Source organism: Quercus lobata, chromosome 4 (genome assembly GCF_001633185.2).
Source record: "Quercus lobata isolate SW786 chromosome 4, ValleyOak3.0 Primary Assembly, whole genome shotgun sequence".
NCBI lineage: Eukaryota > Viridiplantae > Streptophyta > Magnoliopsida > Fagales > Fagaceae > Quercus > Quercus lobata.
The window spans coordinates 89,209,144-89,231,480 of NC_044907.1; the positions used below are offsets into that span (position 1 = coordinate 89,209,144).

Below are 22,337 nucleotides of genomic sequence, written 5' to 3' on the forward strand. Positions count from 1 at the left end.
GTATGTTTCATTCAAGCCATAAATTGAAAATTGTTGTAAGACCACTTTTTTGTTTCTTTCGTAGGAAAAAAAAAGATTCCATCATTGGTATTGATTTTTTTATTTTTTTTGTATCATCCAACTTAAAATTCATTTAAAAATCTGTAATATGTCTTTTAGTTTTGCATAGTGATAAAGGTGTTCATTAAAGCTTGCTATTTGTTAAGTCTCTCTCAACCCTCTCGCTGAATCTTTGCCTCAAATTTATAATATCTAATACCATGCCCATCCTACTTAATCATATATAACTAAGTTATATAATATTTTAGACCAAGTTGCAATTTCAACAACTAATACTATCATAGGACTCCTCTAACATTAGATAGGGTAATCAATGAGACCGTTTTATTAAATCAATCTTCCAAAGTGTGTTGGTTCTCCCAAAAAAAAAAAAAAAATCTCTAACAGGATGTTTAGGAATCAGATGTATGGATCTCACATGTATGGTATAATAGCAAAAACAAGGGAGGAAAGGAAAACCCAACCATCAACCAAAAAAATGCTTGATAAAACCCACCTCCTTAAAATGTGGGGACCTCCATTTGTTGCATCAAAAGTCCAAATAAATTGGTAGGTGTTGATGGTCATTTCACTAAAAAAAAATAATTCTACAAGTCTGTGTAAGCCAAGTCCAATTATTTTTGACCCATTATACATATTTTGTATCATTTTATTTTTCTTTTGCATGGCTTATTCCCATTTATCTATCTATTATCTATTATAAAATTTGAATCCTTACCACCGGTGGATGCAAAAGAAAAATGATATGTCGATAACATTTTCACACTATTTTCATAATAAATTGTAAGTGGTAGGTTGTTATTGGTTGTTATAGGTGAAAAAAATGCAATTTAATTTGTTGATACAAATTAGAACCAACAACAACTTACCACTTATGATTTGTTGTGAAAATGTTATGGTTGTAGCACTTTTTTACACAAAATGGTGACATTAGTATCTTTGATAATGCATAAAATAGTGACGCATATAATATTTTGTAATAAATATCCACTATGAATTCTATCATTATAATAAATATCTACTATAAATTCCTTTAAATACTCCGACAATTTTTTTCCATTTCTTTTTCTATGTGCCAAAAATAAATGAATTTTTTTTTTTTAAAATGTCTTTAAATGCACACAATAAATTCCACAATTATAATAAATATCCACTATAAGCTCCTCTAGATACTCCATCAATTTTTTTTTCACTTTCTTTTTCCATTATCTATTATTAAATTTGAATCCTAACAATTGGTGGATGCACAAAACGGTGACATGTGTACTTTTAGTGGTGAAGGTGTTTATTAAAGCTTGCTATTTGTTAAGTCTCTCTCAACCCTCCCTCTGAATCTTTGCCTCAAATTTATAATATCTAATGCCATGCCCATCCTGCATAATCATATATAACTAAGTTATGTAACTTATATTTTAGACCAAGTTGCAATTTCAACAGCTAATACTATCATAGGAATTATATCTGTAGCCTTTTTATAATTTCCTATATTAAAACAAAGTTCCAAACATGTTTATATCTATAATTATTTATAGCTGTGAATTGATTTTCTCATGCTTAACCTTTACCACTCCAATGCAAAGAATTATTGTAGTTCTTAGCCTGTATGGATCGTATCATTTGAGTTTGCTTTTGCCTTCATCTCTATTCTTCTGCTTGCAATATTCCAGCTAAATATAGGCATTTTTTGTTTCCCTATATTACTGTAGTTCTTAGCATGTATGGATCATTCTTCTTCAATTGGTTTATAGGAAAGATATGAGATTTTGTAAGGAGAATGCTTGGGTCAAGATTGTCATAGCATTGAGTAACTGTGATAGCTAATTGCGGTTGCTATTGGTTTATGTGTAAATTAAATGTCTAGAACTAAGATAGATGTGACAATAGTGTTTATTGAAATTCTTTATAAATTGAATCTTTAGCTACATGATTTACAATTTATATGAAGTTGTATGTTTTTATTGTTGCAAAATTTTATTTGGATTCTGGCTTTAAGCCTAGCTAGGTAAACATACAACAGTTGCAATTCTTTGTAAATAGTTTTCCCTTTCTTTTTTTTTTTCGTTCTTTTAGATTTTCTCTTCATGGGCAAATCAACCTCTTAATGATTCCTTTAGCCTTTTCTTTTTATCATAAGGTTGATTAATTATTTTTTTATTTAATTATCCCGTGCATCGCACGGGTTAGCGACTAGTTGTTATAAGAGTCAACACCTAGAGTTGGTTGGAGTAAACACATTATAGTTCTTTAATAGGCTAGTAAACCCTAATAATTCTAATCGTTGTAAGAAACCCTCATTGAATTATTACAAAAATATCCTTGACTTTAAATAAAAATACTAATAAACTGTATTAAATACTATGGCCTAAAATAAAATACAGTTAACTCTAAAAAGCATTTAAAATAAAATTATCCCAATTATATATATTTTCTTGTTGGATGATTTCACAACTACCATTGTAAAGATTAGGCACACCAAGCATCTGTTGATTAGCATGGCTCATCTCAGATCTTGCAACAAATTATCCGAGTCTGATCAGTGTTTGAAAAGAAATATAGCAAAGGTACAGGAAACCTAAGTTAGGAAAATGCAGAATACAATGAATGCTTCCATTTACCATAAACCATCTCTCATGGTTAAAAGTGCAACTCCACAATAGATATTTTGAACTTTTTTTGTTATCCACTCATATCCCAAAGGATTTCTAGACCAAAATTTACAGGAAATAAAATTCACCAATAGTTTTTCATCTTTAGGATTTAACAACCTTGTCCACATCCATAGTGTGTTCCTTCTCATTGCTATTGCTAGATGACCAATGATTATTTTTCCGATCATGTGATATGGTTGCTATGTAACGCTCATCACCTACATATACATCTAAGGACGTGACTTTTGCTTAATGTCCATCGAGTGTCTTCACAGGCAGACCAAATCTTAGTTGTCATGTCATTAGAAGCAGTTAGCAAGAAATATCCTTGTTGAGGCTCAAACTTTACTTGTGAAATCTGGTTGGAATGTGCTGGTACGGAATGCAAAGTATTTCTCTATATTAAATCCCAGATTCGACAGGTATTGTCCTCAACCCAGGTGGCTAAATGATAGCCATTGGGAGAGAAGCTAACTCCCAGAATTGGCTTGACATGGCCTTCCAGGGCAAGAAACTTTTCCCATTTGAAGGTCCCAAACACAAGCGATCACATCAAGTCCACAAGATGCAGCTAGTGATCCATCACGACGGTAGTCTAGCCCATAGACACTCCTAATGTAACCTTGAAGAATTGATTCCATCCCAGTTTTCACATCCCATAACCTCCAAGTCTTGTCGAAGCTAGTAGTACCCAAGTATTTTCCTGATGGATGGAATGAAATGCGTGCAAGGCAGTCCAAATGGCCCTCAAATGTCCACAACAAAGATCCTTTAGTGCTCCACACAACCTTACAGTAGAATCAGCAGAGGCAGTAGCTAGATGATCATGCATAGGAGAAAATGTGACATCAGTAGCATGCTATGTTTTCCCTTTAATGCAGAGACCATTTCAAAATCTGTGTCCCTTTGATGTAGAAACCAAACCTCTTTAACTTGCCTTGATCCCCAATAAAAATCTCTTGATGCTTCAAACTCCAATCCAACTTTGCATTTATTTCCCTTTTCCTCTGCGCACGTGTAATACGCTTAGCTGCCCGCAGCACAAGGGAGTACTTAGCAAGGGTAAAATCTGTTACACTGTTTTCATAACTAAAGATGTCAATATAAAAGCTATGTGTGTAACAACCACCGCCCGCTTTGCAATATCAACTCTGGCATTCCTGAGAGCTGAAGTGACTTGTATATAAAAGGGATATTGAATAGTTTCTTCATCAATGTCTGCTTTTGCTTTTGCAGAAGAAGCCACAGCCTCTTCCTTCTCCTCCTCCTCATGAGGAGCTTTCACCAACAACTTTTCATCAGCATCTAGTTTTGCCATAATCGTCGTCAACCTCTCATATCTTTCTATCTCGTTTTCTCTAAAAAGGGTGACAGGTTCACCAAGCTTGCGAAGAAGACAAATCTGGACAACCATGTCATAAGTAATAGTAGGCACGGCTAGAGCTTTAACACACGACTTCATCATAAGCCTCTGTATCAATTTTTCCTGCCACTCTCTCACCAGTCTACTCTCCTTGCGCTGTTGATGAAACGGTGATGCCTAAGAACAAGAAATTAGAGAACAATAGAAATAAAGATACATAACTTAGGAATATGGTACCTACATAATCATGTCCTGCACAATGGAGGCCAAGCTGATGTTTATGGGTCCATTCATCCCATTCATCAAATTCACTACAGGTTTATGGAGTTTTCAACTCTAACAAACCAATCTACTCGCCTCCCTCCACCCCTATCGCTTGTAAGTTGGGTTCCCCCTCCTACGGATTGGGTCAAGCTTAATGTTGATGCTACCATATCAGCTGCCAAGGTAGCTCTAGCAGTAGTTGCTCGAAACCACAGTGGTTTGGGCTAAGTTGCAAAATAATTGCTCGCCTCTACTAGTTGAAGCATCATCAATGCTTTGGGCTGTCCAGTTAGCAAAATCAGAAGCATGGTCCGAAATTATTGTTGAGGGTGACACTAAAATTTGTTTCGAGTCCTTATATGCTGACTGGTCAATCAAAACTGTGCTGGATAACTCAATGTTTAGCTGAATCTTTTTCTAATTGTTCCTTTAGTTGGGTTAAGAGAAACTGCAATGTCGCATCTCACAAAATCGCTATAAGTTTGCTTGAAATTCCAATGTTTCCTTTTGTTTCAATAATGGCAATCTGCCCCCTTTTTACATTTTTCTTTTCTGCCTGTAAGGTGGATTGCCCCTTTGTAGTTCCTTTTGACTAATACAAATTGCAGATTATCAAAAAAAAAAAAAAAAAAAAAAAAAAAAACATAATTTAGGATTATGTAAAAGCGAAAACTCAAATACTAAGATGTAGTGTGGACAGTGGACTCGTCTCAAAAATAGTACAACCATAGCTTACAATAATAATAATAACCTCTACTAAGAAACTAGAATAGAAGGCATTGTCAAATGACTCAAATCCGTTCACTTTGTTAACACAATAATGTCTCTTGTCTCCGGAAGTTGAGTTTACGGCTTTTTGCGTAATGGAGAATGCAAAAACAGAGATAAGAGGTAAGGTAGACATATGTCAAAACTAGTACAACCATAACTTCAATAATAATAATAATAATCTATACTAAGAAAATGGTACATTAGGCTTTGTCAAATCCATTCACATTACATAAGATCTAAAGCACTTGAAAAAGAAGAAGATATTCTCCAATAATAATCCATGTGGTTAATATATATATATATATATATTGCACTATTCATTTTTGTTTTTTCTTTCAAATTGGAAATGTGAATCTTAATTGTCACACCCTAATAATGCATAGGGTGGCTACTTGATCTCTCTCTCTCTCTCTCTCACCCCTTCCCCCCCCCCCCCCCTTTTTTTCTCTCCTGCTTTGTGGATTTGGTTTAGATCATTAAAGGTTGTGGTGGGCCTTTTTCACAATTGCAAGCTAGGCTACCTCCTGCCATGCTATGGCCCAATGGTTCTAGGTAGGAGAGTTAGGACTGACTTGACTGCAATACACCCCAAGCCAGCTTGTGCACAAGCTAAAACTCCTTTGCTAAAACTTTGGTCACATGCTCATGACAGAGGAAACTGTTACAGAAAAGTTATGGCAAGCAAGTATAATATAACAACAACAAAAGGAATATGCTTACTGTCAGCTAGAAAACAGAAAATACTAAATGATGATCTCAATAAAGGAAGAAGCAATGCAACAATGTAAATGCAACATAAATAAGATGATAATAATAATGAAAAAGGAAATAACACCAATGCGTGATCAATAAAATGAAAGGAAGAATAGTTAGTCTGCCATGCTTGATTTCCCTACGGAGTTAAGTCCAGGAATGGAACCACTCTTCAATGTAGGCAATCTCACAGGAAGATCCTGCCACGGAAATTACCCACTTTGAGAGAATGGGCCTAAATGACTTATCCTCAAATTCCTTAATCCTTACTAAAGGGTAGGCTTTTAGAGGGAGAGAAGGGAATAGCCTATTGGTGCATGCCTACACTCTTACTCACTCTCTATTTTTCTTTCTAATCCCTTTTTCCTTTCTAAGTTTTTTGCTCTTATTTTTCACTCCCTTGTTCTGTTGTTCTCTATTGTGTTGTTATGTTCCCCTTGCTGTTATTCACTATGCACGACTAAGGCTCCTTTTATACTGTCTGCCGTGACTGAGATTTTACTATTTTGCCCCTTAACTGCTTTTGTCCCGGTATGAGTATCCTTTCTAGACCACCCTCTGGTCTGTCAGCTACCCAGCCATCACCACTGACTTGTGCTCGCCATGCCACATCTCATTCCCAAACAAAGAGTCTTATTTTCTTTGCTTCTTATCGTGGGATTCCCATCCAGATAAGGGTGGGTATTCTCTTGATTATGGGTTTTTCCTTCTCTAATCCATTCCTTACCAATTTTGCGAGTCGATTAACACTTCTGCCATGCCGTTTTGTTATTCCTGTCATGCTATTATTTGATTCGTGCTTGCTGGGCCTCTTTTGGGCCTGTTGTATGTTTTCCCTTTTGCTCAATTCCAACAACCCATCATTATTGGGCTAATAGTCATGTTGTTTTGGACTCCCTAGGCCCATTTCATTGCTTCTGGGCTTCCTTGGCCCATTCCATTCTTTTGGGCATCTTTGGCCTGTTCCATTTCCTTGGGCATCCTTGACCCATTCCAATTCTTCATTCTCACGAGCTTTTGCTAAGTCTTTTGGGCTTCCCCAGCCCAAATTACCATATCCTTTACTTTCAGGGTTTATGGGTGTAGGTACCTCGGATGGACGGATCTTTAAGCCAAGGGCTTTGCCTTGTAGCCTTTTACACCGCACCCTTTGGAATCCCACATCGAAAGAAAACCCCCCCACTTGCTGCCTTATAAGCTGTGAAGTTAAGGGAGTAGTGTACCATCAGTCTTAATACAAGGTAAAGCCCTTGGCCCAAAGATCTGTCCATCCGAGGTACCTTAAGACTAATGGTACACTACTCCCTTGGCTTCACAGCTTATAAGGCAGCAAGTGGGGGGGGGGTGGTTTTCTTTCGATGTGGGATTCCAAAGGGTGCGGTGTAAAAGGCTACAAGGCAAAGCCCTTGGCCCAAAGATCCGTCCATCCGAGGTACCTACAGTGGGCTTTTCCATCAACCCCTTACTCACTTAATTCTTTACTTTGGGCTTCTCTGGCCCATTCTTGCTTGCTTTCTATTTCTCGTAATACCCATGAGTTTACTATGCTTGCTTTCTATTTCTCGTAATACCCATGAGTTTACTATGTCTTTCTCTGGGCTCCTTTGGGCCCACTTGCTTTCTTTGAGGCACTTTTGCTATTTTTTAGGCCTATGGTCCATTATTTCTGCCATTCGGGTTTAATGGTTTTCTTCTCAATTTACTAACTCTTTTTCTCCCATATTGTTGGGCTTCTTCCTGTTATTGGGCCTACTTGCCAAAGTGGGCAACAACATTCAACTCCCTGAGCATATGAAGTGCTCTTGCAGTTCATATGCGAATAAAAAAGAAAGAGACTTTTCTTCTTCCCTTTTCTTTGTCTTTTCTTCTCTTTTTTTTTTTTTTTTTTCTTCACAAGCTTTTTCGAACAGTGGACCCCGCTTTATTTTCTTTCTTGCCGTGACCAGTGTTGTTTCTTTGAATTTCCCAGTTTAGCAGTTATTCTGAAACACAACTTCTGTTCATTAATACCGTGCTTTATCTGATAGATGACCCATTGCATCCTTTTGTGTCAGCGTTAATATCATTAGTACTTAAGCAAATTCCTTTCACGCCACTGACACAAAACACCTTTCTCTTCTCCCTTTTTACTGCGTCTTCTCCCTCAAACACTTTCACCCATCCACTCTGATCAATCATCCTACCATGTCGCCGGCAAAAGGCGATGGTTCTTCCCGCCGCAAGGGAAAAGAAATTGCCTCCGATGATCCTGCCAGGAAAAACGTAAGCGAAGACGCTCTTCACTCCAAATTGAAGTGTTCTGATAAGGAAGAAGGATGCCGTGACCCAGATAATGAATGCGCTCCTTTCATCGATCCTTGGTACGATGTCCATGCCCATTTCCTAAAGGTGTCCTATGAGTACTTGCCTCTGTCGCCGGGTCGCATGTGGCTCACCGTTTGCCTCGCAACACGAAGGTGTCATGGGCTCTTTTGGCTTCTTCGTTCCCCGATCTTGTCATTCGCCAAGATACTTCACTCCCTGTGCAAATTCTCTTCAAGTTTGGGTTGGGTACTTTTTTGGGTTGGAAAGAATGGGTAGACGATGAGTTGTTCGATAGGGTTTCATGGCGACATTACAACGGGCCGATGTGTTGAAGGCCATTGTATCGTCACGCTGCTTGTCCAACTATAGAGACTTGTTCAATCTCCACCATTTGGTCTGTTGGTAATGCACTGCTACTCACACCTTCTTTCTTTCCTACAACGAGATCATCGTGACCTTGGAAGACGTGGCAAACCAACTACTTTTGCCCATTCTTAGTGATGTTGACCTTGGTGCTTTAGAGCTTTCTCCGAAGGAGGAGGCTGTGGAGGCTAAGTTGAGAAAGGGAACGAGTGGCAATGCTAAGTTGTCACATTGGGTTAGGGCTTTTTCCAAGGCTTCTGATGTGGCTTGCCATGCGGCCTTTGTCACATTCTGGCTCTGTAAGTTCATCTTTGGCTCTCATCCTCAGTATGCTGTGAAACCTTTATATTTTCGATTAGCTATTAAGATATCTGCTGGGGTGAGTCTGCCATTGGCCTCCATGTTTCTGGGTCACCTATATGTGCAGTTGGATATTTTGTAGAGTGATGAGAAGTGGATGGGTTCTTGCCATATTGTCTCTACTTCTGCCCATAACACTATCTTACAGCATTTGTTATGGGAGCGTTGTGCTAGGCATTTGGCAAGATGTAGGCCTGTCCGTTTTTCCAAGGAGAGGAACCATTCATGCCCAAAGGTTATTACTGATTTTTTTGGTCGTTTTGCGTCTGATTTTTTGTTGGTTTTCCGTTGGATTGGATTGAAGCTATTCAAGTTCGAAAGGAACATGAGGGCCTTAAGAAGATCTCCAAGAGGAGCAAAAGAGGATGGAAACTAATTCTGGTTTCTAGAAGAGAGCATACTATTGCTTTGTTGAGTGGCTAACCATTTGTAGAAATTTGGACGGGTATGCCCTGAAACTCCACAGTGATGACAGAAATGTAGCTTCTTTTTTTGAGACTTTTTGTTGTTTTCCCTTTTAGTCCTTGGGTTTCTAGCCTCTTTCTTTTCAATGTTAGGGGGTGCTCCTAAAATGGATTTGCCTTTATCTAAGTTCTCACTAGCTATTTTAGTTTTAGATTCATTGTTTTCAGAATTAACATTATCAGCAGGTGAGACAAACACAATTGTACTAGAGGAGGCAATATTAGGAGAAGAGAAATCATACCCCTAACCGGTTTTGTCAGAAGCAGCTTTCTAAAAGCTTAGCATCTCATCGAGATTTTCACTCAAAGTCCTCTCCAATTGAGCTTTAACTTAAAACAGCTCTGTTTCAAGCTTCTTGGTCCTTTCAACCAAGAAATTGTTCTCGAATCGCAAAACTCCAATAGTTTGATTTGCTTCATCAACCTTGGTAGAGAGCTCCTCTCGATCTAGTTCCACATCACTCAGCTTCTTGGTGGCCAACCTATCCAGTTTCTCATGCTTCCCAAAAGCCTTGTACAATTTTGCATAGGTTGTATGGATGTCATCTTGTTCATCCATTTTCTCAAACTTAGATTCCACCAAGTTCACTTCTTCATCTACTGCTTCTACGATCCCCTCAGTAGGATCCACTGTGGCAATGAAGGCATTCAAGATTCCCTCGTCATCACTGTCATCTGACTCAATCTCATGCTTGGTGTCACTCAAGGTAGCAGCAAGAGCCTATACAGTTTCTCATGCTTCCCAGAAGCCTTGTACAATTTTGCATAGGTTGTATGGATGTCATCTTGTTCATCCATTTTTTCAAACTTAGATTCCACCAAGTCCTCTTCTTCATTACTGCTTCTACGATCCCCTCAGTAGGATCCACTGTGGCAGTGAAGGCATTCAAGATTCCCTCATCATCACTATCATTTGACTTAATCTCATGCTCGGTGTCACTCAAGGTAGCAGCAAGGGCCTTGTTTTTCCCAATTGACTTTAGATATGTTGGACATTTTTGTTTCATGTGTACAAAACCTTGACATCCGAAGCACTTTGGTCCGAAGGGAATAGTGTACTGACCACCATCCTTAGCATCCTTCTTTCCTCTATCTTGGTTTTTGAATTGAGAAGAACTGAATTGCTTACGGTCCTTATTAAATCCTTTCGCATTGGTATTCTTCATGAACTTCTTGAAATGCCTAGTGATGTTGGACTTCATCTTAGAATCTTCATCATCTAAAGACTCATCAATCTCATTACTTTTGGCCTTCAGTGCCATGCTTTTATTTTTGCTTCCTTTCCCAATTCTAGTCAAACCCAATTCATAATTTTGCAAGTTGCCAACCAGCTCCTTCAAAGGAATTTTGTCAATGTCTTTTGATTCTTCAGTGGCAGTGATCTTGGCACAGAATCTCTTAGGCAGAGATTTGAGCACCTTTATCACAATCTTGGGTTTAAGAATCTGTTCTCCAAGATTTAATGTTGAGTTGACTATGTCCTTCAGTTTGGCATAGAACTCATCAAATGACTCATCCTCCTCCATCTTAATCTCCCCAAAGCTTGTAGTAAGCCTTTGGAGCTTAGAATCCTTGACAGCTTTAGTTCCTTCATAGGTAGTCTAAAGAATGGTCCACACTTCCTTAGCAGTTTTAGTTGAGGATATTTTCTTGAACTCCTCATTGGTCACCGCACTGAATAGGGCATTCAATGCTCTGTTGTTGAAGTTTGCTACTTTGATCTTGGCCCCATCCTAATCAGCCGGCGCTTCCTTTGGCTTAATCTAGCCAATCTCCACAGCTTGCCACACCTTCTCATCTAAAGACTGCAAGAAAGCTCTTGAAAGTTCAATTAGTGTATAAAACACTATGAATATTTAGACCCCTAATTAACAAATTACCAATTCAAGCTTAATATCAAACAATTAATGTGCGGAATATGAATAAGAGCTTAATACAGAATTGATAAACAATCTCAACCAAATAAAATCACATCCACAGCAGAAATTAAATGGCAAAGATTAAGGGAAGAGAGATGCAAACACAAGGACAACATAACGATGTGTTATCGAGGAGGAAACCGAAGCCCTCGGCGTAAAACCTTTCCGCCGCCCTCCAAGCGGTAAATAATCCACTAAAGAATGTAGTTGGGATACATGAGTAACAGAAGACCCTCCAAGCCTAATCTACCCAGTGTACTTAAGCCCTTCAAGCTCCTACTCCAACGAGGTTACGCCGAACCTATCTACTTGACCATAGCATCAACCAACATGAAATTGGTCCCTTCTTAATTTCTTTCCAAAGCACCAAACAACCTTCTCACAGATATAGGTATGGTGAGAAAAGGTTTTGGTAATGTACCTCTCAAGGATGTAACAATGGAGAGGAAGAGAGTAGAGGAATTTGAAAAGTCTCTATGTGAAAATTGTGGATGAGTCAATCTTGTTTTTCTCTAGGGTTTCTCTCTCAAAATTCTCTTTGGAAGCTCTCTACATTTCATGGGTATAAGGGATATATATACTAGGGTGAGAGTGGAATGCGAAGAGTCAGGTTTTTCAAAACAAAGCTAGCTGGCTGCTTGACTGAGTCGCGAGTTCAAGCCGCGAGGTAACTGAATAACCAGTCTGTACTTTTTATCTTGTAGTGCTCTAGTTGGCATGATGCTTTAACTTTTGGCATGCTTGGCACGTGTGCAACTTCTGGTGGCTTGCAAGCCGCAAGCCACCAGCGAGATCCAGTCGTGAGTCCCTGCTTCTTTGCACAATCTTAAACATTTTTTCACACTCTCTTACACACTACCCTCACATGATTTCCACCTAAATACAGGGTTACTAATTGCTAAAATACAAGCAAATTTGGCACGGAATAAAGCCAACAAGATGGTTGATAAAATTCAACCTTACAACTCTCATGCATACTTTCCAGTATGCATAGTTAGTGCCATCAAATAAAGAATGTATAATAAGATATTGTCCTCTATTCATGACAAATAGGGATCAATGGATCACATAACAAAGATTAAACCTAATCAGAGTTAGGATCTTCACTTATTTTATGAATGGACATTTAACTCTGCACACCTCTTCAACCACCAGCACATTTTATCAATGTCCCTCCCTTGAGGGAATATTGGATTCTGGAGCACTGAGAAAAGCAATTATCAGTTCTAACTCCTAATCATTAAAGTCTTGAGGAAATTTCACACCCCAGCTCCTCCTAGCCTCCATGGAATGACTCACCAACATGGAACCGACCAATGCCTCTTTATCTAAAGAGCACTCATACAAAGCTGGAAGCATCTCCCTAATGGTTGATCACCACACCATTTGTCATGAAAAAACCGAATACATTTATCATTACCAACTACAAAATGAATTTACTCAAACACAATGAACCAATTATCAATTGACTAATAAGGTAAATTTGCATTTCCAATAATTTGTAATGTGATTTGGATCAAATTGACTGTTCAAACGAATTTTGCATAATAGTGCCTATTGTTCAACTATATGTACATTTAGGTTCCCTTCATCATCTTTAAATCAAAGAGTTAAAAATCCATGAGGCTTTTGTAATTCATTACAATCTTACTCTATTATAATTAGGTGTAATTTGTGCAGAAGTGATTTCTCTAAGATGGTGCCAAAAATACAATCTCATTATATAGTATTGTTATTTTTTCGATAATTCTATAGTTACAACAGGGGAATGGGGGATTTGAACTTTAGATGTTTATGTGGAAACACCAGAAGGTTGAGTTACAAGGCTCTAGTTAACCTCCCCCCCCCCCCCCCCCCCCCAAAAAAAAAAAAAAAAAAAATCATTTTATCTGCGAGGTATTTTTCAGTTGGGGGGATGGGGGCTAAGGAGCAGATATGTATCCTTTGTTTTCTACAGAGTGGTTACAAACTTCAAATAGTTTGCTTGTGTTTTTCTTTTTTTGAACAATTTTTGTGTGCACAATAGAAAATAGACAGCACACCAACATAATTATATGATTTTTTTTTGTTTGAGAGAATTGATTTTCTAAAAACCTATCAAAATGGACTAGAGGTCCTAAAGAATATTTCTTTGATGACTTTCTACAGTTCACAATTTGGTGGGTTCAATCTATTTGTTTCTAATAAGGAATTTGTAGATGCAGAACTCTTCTGCATTATTTTATTTCCTTGTCTGTTTATAACTCCCGGTTCTTTTTATTTTATCACATCCTTGGTATTTTTGCAGTTCAAGTCAGCTTAGACGCCTTCATCTTGTATGTTGCTATGGTCCATTGTCAAAAGAATCTCTGGAAGCTGTGGGGCGCTGTTGTCCTCTCTCTCAAATGAAGTGTAATGAGGAGGCAGCTGATGAATGATGGCTTGCTGGCCATACTTGATGGTTGTCCTCAGCTCGAATCACTTGACCTAAGGAAATGTTTCCATGTCACTCTGTCAGGAAATTTGGGAAAATATGCTGAACGGATTAAAGTCTTGTCGCATCCCGATGATTCCCCTGATAACTATGAATTCGATGCTGATGATGGATCTTTTGATGAAGGCTCGTATATTGTCTATTCCTTAGATTCCACTAATGGTGATGAATTCGTTGATGACATTCATGATGATGGATCTTTTGATGATGATGATGGATCTTCTTTTGATGATAATGATGACTCGGGCTACGATCCCACCAACTCCTACTAATGATTTAGGATATTTTTATTTTGACTAGACCTTTTGTATAGTGTATCTTAACAAAATGACTTTTGTGCTGTACTTATTTTGAATATTTAGGGTCCGTTTGGATACAGCTGAAAACTGAAAATTGAAACTGAAAACTGAAAAACACTGTAGCGAAATAATTTTTAAATGTGTGAATAGTATCGTGGGACCCATTTTTAATGAAAAAGTTGCTGAAAAGTGAAATTTGTGGGTCCGTAAACAGTACACAATGTGCTGTGATTGGTCCAAAAAAATTTGAAAAGTCAAAGTTTGCGGCTACTGTTCATTGAACAGTGCATGAACAGTAGCCGCTTGTGGGAAAATCGCGTGAAAAAAAAAAAAAAAAAAAAAAAAAAAAAAAAAAAAACTGAAAAACGCAAACGCGGATTGGGCAAAAAACGCCCAATCCAAACGCACTCTTAGTATCAGTAATACTTTCCTGATTAGATCTGAAATTTTAATTTATAATCTCTATCCTTGCAAACACCGTCTTACATTTCAGCAAGTTTTATACATCTACTTTTGAAGGTGGGAAAATTAGAGTCAAACAAATAGTGTAAATCCTCCTAGTTGGATTTACTTGAAAAAATATTTGGGATCCATCTTGTGACTTGAGTTTTATGTCAAGCAAATTTCACGGAGCCTACTGTTCTCAGTAATTCATGGATATATAAGTCCTCCTGTTATATTTTGTTTTAAAATCTTTTTTGGAGAGACTTTCGGGTTTATATGAACTACAATAACATTCTTTTTCCTGCTATTACTTTGCCCCCGATAATTCAATCACTTTTTTAACTTCTCTTAGTGGTTGTTTTATTGGAGATAACTTTAATAGATCTACATTTTGATATTTTTTTTAAATAAAAAATAAAAACATGTCATCACTTATCATACATTTTAATTAAAAGGGAAAAAAAGGCGTTGTAATTATCCTTTCAAGTAAGAAAAGAAACAAGTTTGCAATTATGCCATGAATTTTCTCACAACAAAAAGGAATCTTGTTTAGAAATTCTCATCCACAATAAAGAAGCAAATGATCAATAGTCGCCTCACTCGTACAATATTAGTCTATTAAACCGATATGTGTTTCCATAAATTCTCTATTGATAGAATTTTTTTTTTTTTTTTAAAGTGTGGGTTCAAATTAGTTTAATTAGTAAAATCTCCAATTTTCATATAAAAAATCTAGGATTCGAACATTGCTTATACTAAAAATTAATTTGTGTTTTAACTAGATAATAGAAAACAATTATCCCATAAAAAAAATTAAAAAAAAAAAACAATTACTATGAAAAAGACTCTTTAAAAGTATAATCCATATAGAGAATGCCACTCTAGTTGACTGGCAGATTTAAAAAATATCATTGCAAACATCATGTCTCTTGCTAAAGATTTTGCTGTTTGTAACTTTAATTGGATCTCTCAAGTACTTAAAAGATGGGTTCTAAAAGTTTTCTTTCATTGGCCCATTAATTCTTTATTTTCCTGATAAAAGCCCATGGGCTACATGTAATAATGCTATTGTAAAAGCTTTGAGGACTCCTCTTTTCTGTGATTAACTTTATTACCGAATGCTATAATACCATTATGTTCTTCTTCTTTTTTTTTCTTTTTTTGTTAAGAAAAATAGGAGTGTGCAGTGCGCTAGGTTATGCTAGCCCCTAAGCAAGACGCTAAAATTGGACAGGTACAACCAACTCATGTGGATGTCCATCAATAGACTCTTGTTGACAGCGGGACTCAAACCTAAATGGGTTAAATGAAATGTCTGAACCTTACCAACTAAGCCAAGATCCGTTGGCTCATTACGTTTTTTTCCGTAATTGAAGGTATATTTTTGGAATTAATTTTTTTTTTCTGAGAAATGGAATTAAAAAATTACACCATATTTATTCTTTAAAAAATCAAATCAAATCAAAGGCGAAAATGGGTAATTACCCATAAAACCCCAACTATTTAGTTAGTAGGGTCCGTTTGGAAACTAATTGCCAAACTAGCAACTCGAGCCTCAGAGGCTCGATTTAGGGGCCCAAAATCGAGCCTCTGAGGCTCGGTTTACGTCCTTTGAAATGGCCTTGACGTGGCAGGAGTGTACGTGGAACTCGAGTTTTTAAGTCTCGAGTTCCACGTAGGTGCCACCTAAACTCGAGTCTTTGAAACTCGGTTTACGTAAAAATTTAAACCGAGTCTCAAAGACTCGAGTTTTAACCAAAAAGAGACACGCGTTGAACTCGAGTCTTTGAGACTCGGTTTTAACTTTGAAACCGAGTCTTAGAGACTCGAGTTTCAAAGCATGATTTCCCTACTGTGTGGTCTTATCAAGTGTCTTTGCTGTGTGCTCTGTGCTAGGAACGTGCTCTGTGCTAGTCTATTAACTGAATACGTGCAGTGCTAGTCTATTAAAGCTTGTGTTGAAGGACATGTTTTGTCTTTTGTCTGTTGCTTGTGCTTGTCTATCTACTATTTTTGTGCTTTTGCTAGTCTTTGTCTGTTGCTTGTGCTAGTCTTTGTCTTTTGTCTGTTGCTTCCTATTTTTGTGCAGTGCTAGTCTTTTGTCTATCTACTACAGTCTTTGTTGCTTCCTGCTTTTGCTAGTCAACAGTCTTTGTTGCTTCCTCCAGCAGGTAAGATGAGTACGTTGCTGAAGAACATGTGAATATAATTTGTCTGTTTTGAAACATATTCAAAAAATATGTTAAACTAGCACAAGCACCAAAAACTTCTCTCAGACTATGTTGAACCTAAAAAAACTCTCACACAACTCTCTCACATGAAGAACAACTTGTCTCAACAACTCTCACCTTCAGCAACTTCAATCACAGAACCTCTCTTAAGAACTCTCACAGAGACTCAACCTCTCATATATATTTAGCAGCAAAACATTGCTTCTCTCACTCTCATACAATCTCAGCAGTACATTTGCACATCATTATGTCAAGTAAGGGTCTCCTCACTCTCTAATTAGTTGTTTAGTGTATATAGCTGCTTTAAAAAGTGTTGCTTGCATTGTTTTAGTGTATATGCCATTTCCTAATAAAATATTTGTTTGTATTAGGCAAATATATTTGTTTCCTGATAAGATATTTGTTTGTATTAAAATATGTATATTTGTTTCCTTATAAAAAATACGTATATATATTTATATTTATACAACTATATAATTAAATATTTATATATACATATTTTTATATTTATATTTATACAACTATATAATTAAATATTTATATAAATATATTTATATTTTTATATTTATACTAACTATATATATAAATACTTATAGAAATATATAAATATTTAATTATATAGTTGTATAAATAGGCTAAATATAAATATATTTATATAAATATTTAATTATATAGTTGTATAAATAGGCTAAATATAAATATATTTATATAAATATTTAATTATATAGTTGTATAAATAGGCTAAATATATAAATATATTTATATTTATATAAATATATTTATATTTATACAACTATATATATAAATACTTATATAAATATATAAATATTTAATTATATAGTTGTATAAATAGGCTAAATATATAAATATATTTATATTTATATGTTAAATTAGATGATATGTCTAATTTGATTGATCATGATTATATTCACATTAGTGTTTTTCTTTTTCTTTTTTTGTCTGATGAACCCTGCTCTATGTTATTTCATCAATAGTAGTGTAATAGGGTATGGCATTAATTTAAAATTACTTGAATGATGTTGTTACATAATTGCACTCATTCATTTGCACATCCTCATGACTTTTGTTGTTTGGTTTGATATTTTTATTTATATTTTTGTTAGAGCTGAGTTTCAATTTTGTAATGGGGGTGAGTTTTGTCTTCAGTTTTTTTATTTGTTTGAGTATGAAATTATAATGATTGAGTGTGTTTGTATGTGATGTGGGGTGAGTATATGCAATTGTTACACTTTTAGAAGTTGTGATTCTTGTACTTTGAGTAGATAGAAAAGTTTTTGTAATTGATGTGAAATGAAAGAGATCAAATATGTCACTAACATAAATTTAGTTGGCTCTCTAATAGGTGCACAATCTTTGAAGAATATTGACATAAATGTATACTTCGGTGGACACCTTTACAATCCTGAAGGGATTGACGGATTCCCATTTAGAGGGGAGGGTATCGAATGCTACTACATGATGTTACGTCGTAAGTTGAAGACGTTGACTGATTTGAAGAGGAAAATAATGGACGAATTGAAATTGAACCCTGCTTGGTATGACATCAAGATTATTTATCGTTGCCCACAAGAAGTTCTTCATGAACGGATAAATTATGGGTATATGGCGATTAAAGAAGATAAACATGTAAAGATGATGTTTAATAGGATCCAGAAAATGCCCCAAGTAAATGCTGCTGAGTTGTATGTAAGTTTGGAGGCGAGTGTAGACAACAGTACTGAGGTGGTGCAAGAAACATCTACGGCTTTACAATTTACAACCCTAGATGATGGATGCACTACAATGGGAGGGTATGCAATGGGAGGTTATACGCTGTCATCTCAAGATTATGTTGCGAATACTGGTGGAACCCTCTACTCTCAAGAGACACATTTAGAGGAGGAAGACGAAGACGAAGACGAAGATCATGCTGCGAATGATGGTGAAAATAATGATGATATGGATCAGTACGAAGAGAGGATTGAGCGAGGTGACTTTGAGAACGATGTGGATGAGCATGAAGTCGTTCCTAATTTTGAAGAGGAAAATATGGAGTACCATAATGAAGGTGATGCAGATGATGATGATATTGGTGTCCAGCATGATACAGATACGACCACTGGCTACAGACCTCCTGCGGACTCATTCTACGCAAATACTTGGGAAAATATGGTTGATCCTTCACGTCTTCAGATACCATATCTTTGTACTTGGCAAGATGGGATGCATTTTTGTAAAGGGTTGACTTTTGCAAATAAAGCTGCGGTGAAGCGTGCATTGATAATATATGCAGCAAAGGATAATAGAAATTTCTCCATCCAAAGGTCGAGCACAACTGAATTGTGCGCCGCATGCATTGACGACAATTGCAAGTGGTACGTTGGGGCATACATGAAGCCTAAATTCAATGGTCTGTGGATGGTCACGTCTTATGTGGGTCCACACAGTTGTATACCCTTTGGGCTGCGAAGAGATGGTAGAATGATGGATTCTAATTTTGTTGCATCAGAAATTGTGGGAAGATTGCGAAAAAAGCACACTGCTACTGTTGATGAGCTTTGGGAGATCATCCGTACTAAGTATGATCATGAGCTTTCTTACTATAAAGTATGGGACGCAAAACAAAAGGCAATTGCTAAGATTTTTGGGGATTGGGAGGAGTCTTACCAAAGGTTGCGAAAGTTGTTGGCATACTTGGATCAGGATTCGGGTACCCAGTATAGCTATCACACCATACCTAAGCCATTAGAAGGTACTACGTTACTGCGCTATGTATATTGGGCATTCGCTCCATGCATTGCTGCATTCCAGTATTGCAGGCCAGTGATCAGTATTGATGGAACTCATTTATATGGTAAATACAAAGGGGTATTGATGATTGCAATGGCAACCGATGCTAATCAAAAGGTTTTGCCTATCGCCTTTGCTGTTGTGGACAAGGAGTCAGGGGCTAGTTGGGGGTGGTTTTTAGAGTGTCTCAGGACTTCGATAGAGCGTGTTATTGAAAACAAGGATATTTGCATTATTTCTGACCGACATAAAGGTATCAAATGCGCCATTCGAGAGTGGCCTAGAGGGCAAGGCGGAAGAGAACGGGTATATCATCGATATTGCCTTCGACATGTTGCTAGCAACTTCAACACACATTTTAATAACCCGACTCTAAAGGCATTGGCCTTGAAAGCTGGATATGCGACTTGTGATGCTAAATTTGTGTCTATAATGCAAACCATTAAGGAGGCCGAGATTAATTTACTGAGGGGTGTAGACCCTACTGATCGCCGGATTATACGTTATATGCCATACACATATCTAATGAGTGAGGATGTAGACAAATGGACCCAGTCACATGATGGTGGAAGACGGTACGGGGCAATGACAACCAATATCTCTGAGTGCTTTAATGGGGTTCTTAAAGGTGCCCGCGGTTTGCCAATTGCTGCAATGGTTGAGTTCACTTATTTTAAACTTGTTGCATATTTCCACGATCGACATAAACAAATTACTTCTGATCTCTCTCGAGGTAAGGTGTGGAGTGATTATGCAATGGAGATCTATAGCAAAAATGAACAGAAAATTGCAGGACACACTCTGAGGAATTATAATCATGCAGAGGGTATATATCAAGTGGTTACCCCGTATAACGACCATAGAGCTGGAGGGGGAAATCACAGTCATGATGTGCGCGTATTTGATAGAACCTGTGGTTGTGGAAAGTGGCAAAACTTGAAGATCCCTTGTTCACATGCAATTAAAGTTCTTAAAAGTCTGCATCTCGATGCGCCCAGCTACATTGACCCATGTTACAGTCTGAACAACGCCATTCTCACATATTCACATAATTTTGTGGTGCCAAAGTCAGAGTCATTATGGACAGACGTTCGCGGACCACGGTGGGTGCCTGACCCACGATTGTTGCGGGCCAAAGGTCGTCCTACGATGTCAAGAATAAGGAATGAAATGGATGGGGTACGGCGAGAACGGGGAAGCCGGAGGGAAGATCCGGAGTTGAGGGAGATTCAACCGAGGCAACGATGTGGAGTGTGTCATCAAGAGGGGCATAACCGTAGATGCTGTCCCAATTCCCATGGGGCTTCGACAAGTGGTAGTGCTATGAACTAGGCAAGTGACGTCACTGTTTTTATATAATATACTCAGAATGTCATTTGGTTTTTGTTCTTTGCATTTGGAAACTAATAACCGTATTTCATGTTTGTCAGGCAAGCGGAGACTTGATTTTCGTAAGTGACATTGTACGTGGGACTTGTCGTTATCTTCTGTATGGACAAGCTAGGTGATTATGTAGAGTATGTTGTATCAGTATGGACAAGTGTTAGGTGACTATGTATAATATGTTATATCCGCTAGGCGAATATGTAGACTATGTTGTATTAAAGGTTTTGTTATTTTGTTTATTGTTGTAAATTACGAATAATTGAACTCTTTGCTATCCATTTTACTCGTTACATTAGTTGCGTGATGCAGCTCTTTCCTATAATACGAACAATGATACTTTGGCAAGTTCAACCACAAGGCCCTTCTAGTATTGAACTGCCATTGTGTGCTAAGACTTTTGTCCAACAATAATTTTATTGAATAGTTACTGTTTTAATTTGGTTGTAGAACTTTAATGTATGCTCCCTTCGCCTATCATATGCTAGTATGTAGTTGTTTGATGTGTTCTGGACCCTGCAAAATTTGCTGTAGGGGAGAAAACTAATTCTGGTCCATGCACCTGCGGCAAAAAAAAAAAAAAATTCCATCCAAAAGAACTCAAGTATCTAAGACTCGATTTCTATTTATGGAAACCGAGTATAAAATACTCGAGTTCTATTGGGATTTTTTTTTCCTTTTTTTTTTTACCCCAATTTGAGAACTAAAAAACGTATAAAATACTCGAGTTTTATCGGGATTTTTTTTTCCTTTTTTTTTTTACCCCAATTTGAGAACTAAAAAACGTATAAAATACTCGAGTTCTATTGGGATTTTTTTTTCCTTTTTTTTTTTACCCCAATTTGAGAACTAAAAAACGTAATTTAATGTGGTAAATAATTCTGGTAACCTGCGGCCAAAAAAGAAAAAAAAAAATTCCCAGTGGAACTCGAGTATGTTATACTCGATTTCCATAAATGGAAATCGAGACTCTAAGACTCGATTTCCATTTATGGAAACCGAGTATAAAATACTCGAGTTCTACTGGGATTTTTCCTTTAATTCCCAGTAAAACTCGAGTATGTTATACTCGGTTTCCATAAATGGAAATCGAGTCTTAGAGTCTCGATTTCCATTTATGGAAATCGAGTATAACATACTCGAGTTCCACTGGGAATTTTTTTTTTCTTTTTTGGCCGCAGGTGACCAGAATTATTTAACCACATTGAATTACGTTTTTTAAATTACTCGATTATTTACCACATTGAATTACTCGATTTCCAAAAGAGTTGACATTGTTTAAATTCAATAAAATACTGGCAATCTTTACAAGAATGAAGCTTATTTTGACATGCTTGCCAAATACTTACAATAAGAGATGAATCTGTTTAAATAGTTGAGGTCACAATAAAGAAAAGTACCAAAAACTAAACAACCCAAGCTGCATAATGAAAACACACACGATACCT

The 22,337-nt window shown here is 36.9% G+C and overlaps 2 protein-coding genes and 1 pseudogene across 2 annotated transcripts; 2 read left to right on the top strand and 1 right to left on the bottom strand.

Annotated features, from left to right (window-relative positions):
- Nucleotides 1–2,494: 2,494 nt before the first annotated feature.
- On the bottom strand, nt 2,495–6,640 carry LOC115986105 (annotated as a pseudogene).
- Nucleotides 6,641–13,663: 7,023 nt separating this feature from the next.
- LOC115986106 (putative F-box/LRR-repeat protein 23) lies at nt 13,664–14,014 on the top strand. Its single transcript, XM_031108965.1, has one exon. It carries the CDS (start codon nt 13,664–13,666, stop codon nt 14,012–14,014), a length of 351 nt encoding a protein of 116 aa, XP_030964825.1.
- Nucleotides 14,015–16,676: 2,662 nt separating this feature from the next.
- On the top strand, nt 16,677–21,213 carry LOC115986107. The gene is made up of 3 exons (XM_031108966.1): nt 16,677–16,970; nt 18,080–20,838; nt 20,937–21,213. Exons 1-2 carry the CDS (start codon nt 16,964–16,966, stop codon nt 20,836–20,838), a joined length of 2,766 nt encoding a protein of 921 aa, XP_030964826.1. The 5' UTR covers nt 16,677–16,963; the 3' UTR covers nt 20,937–21,213.
- Nucleotides 21,214–22,337: the final 1,124 nt, after the last annotated feature.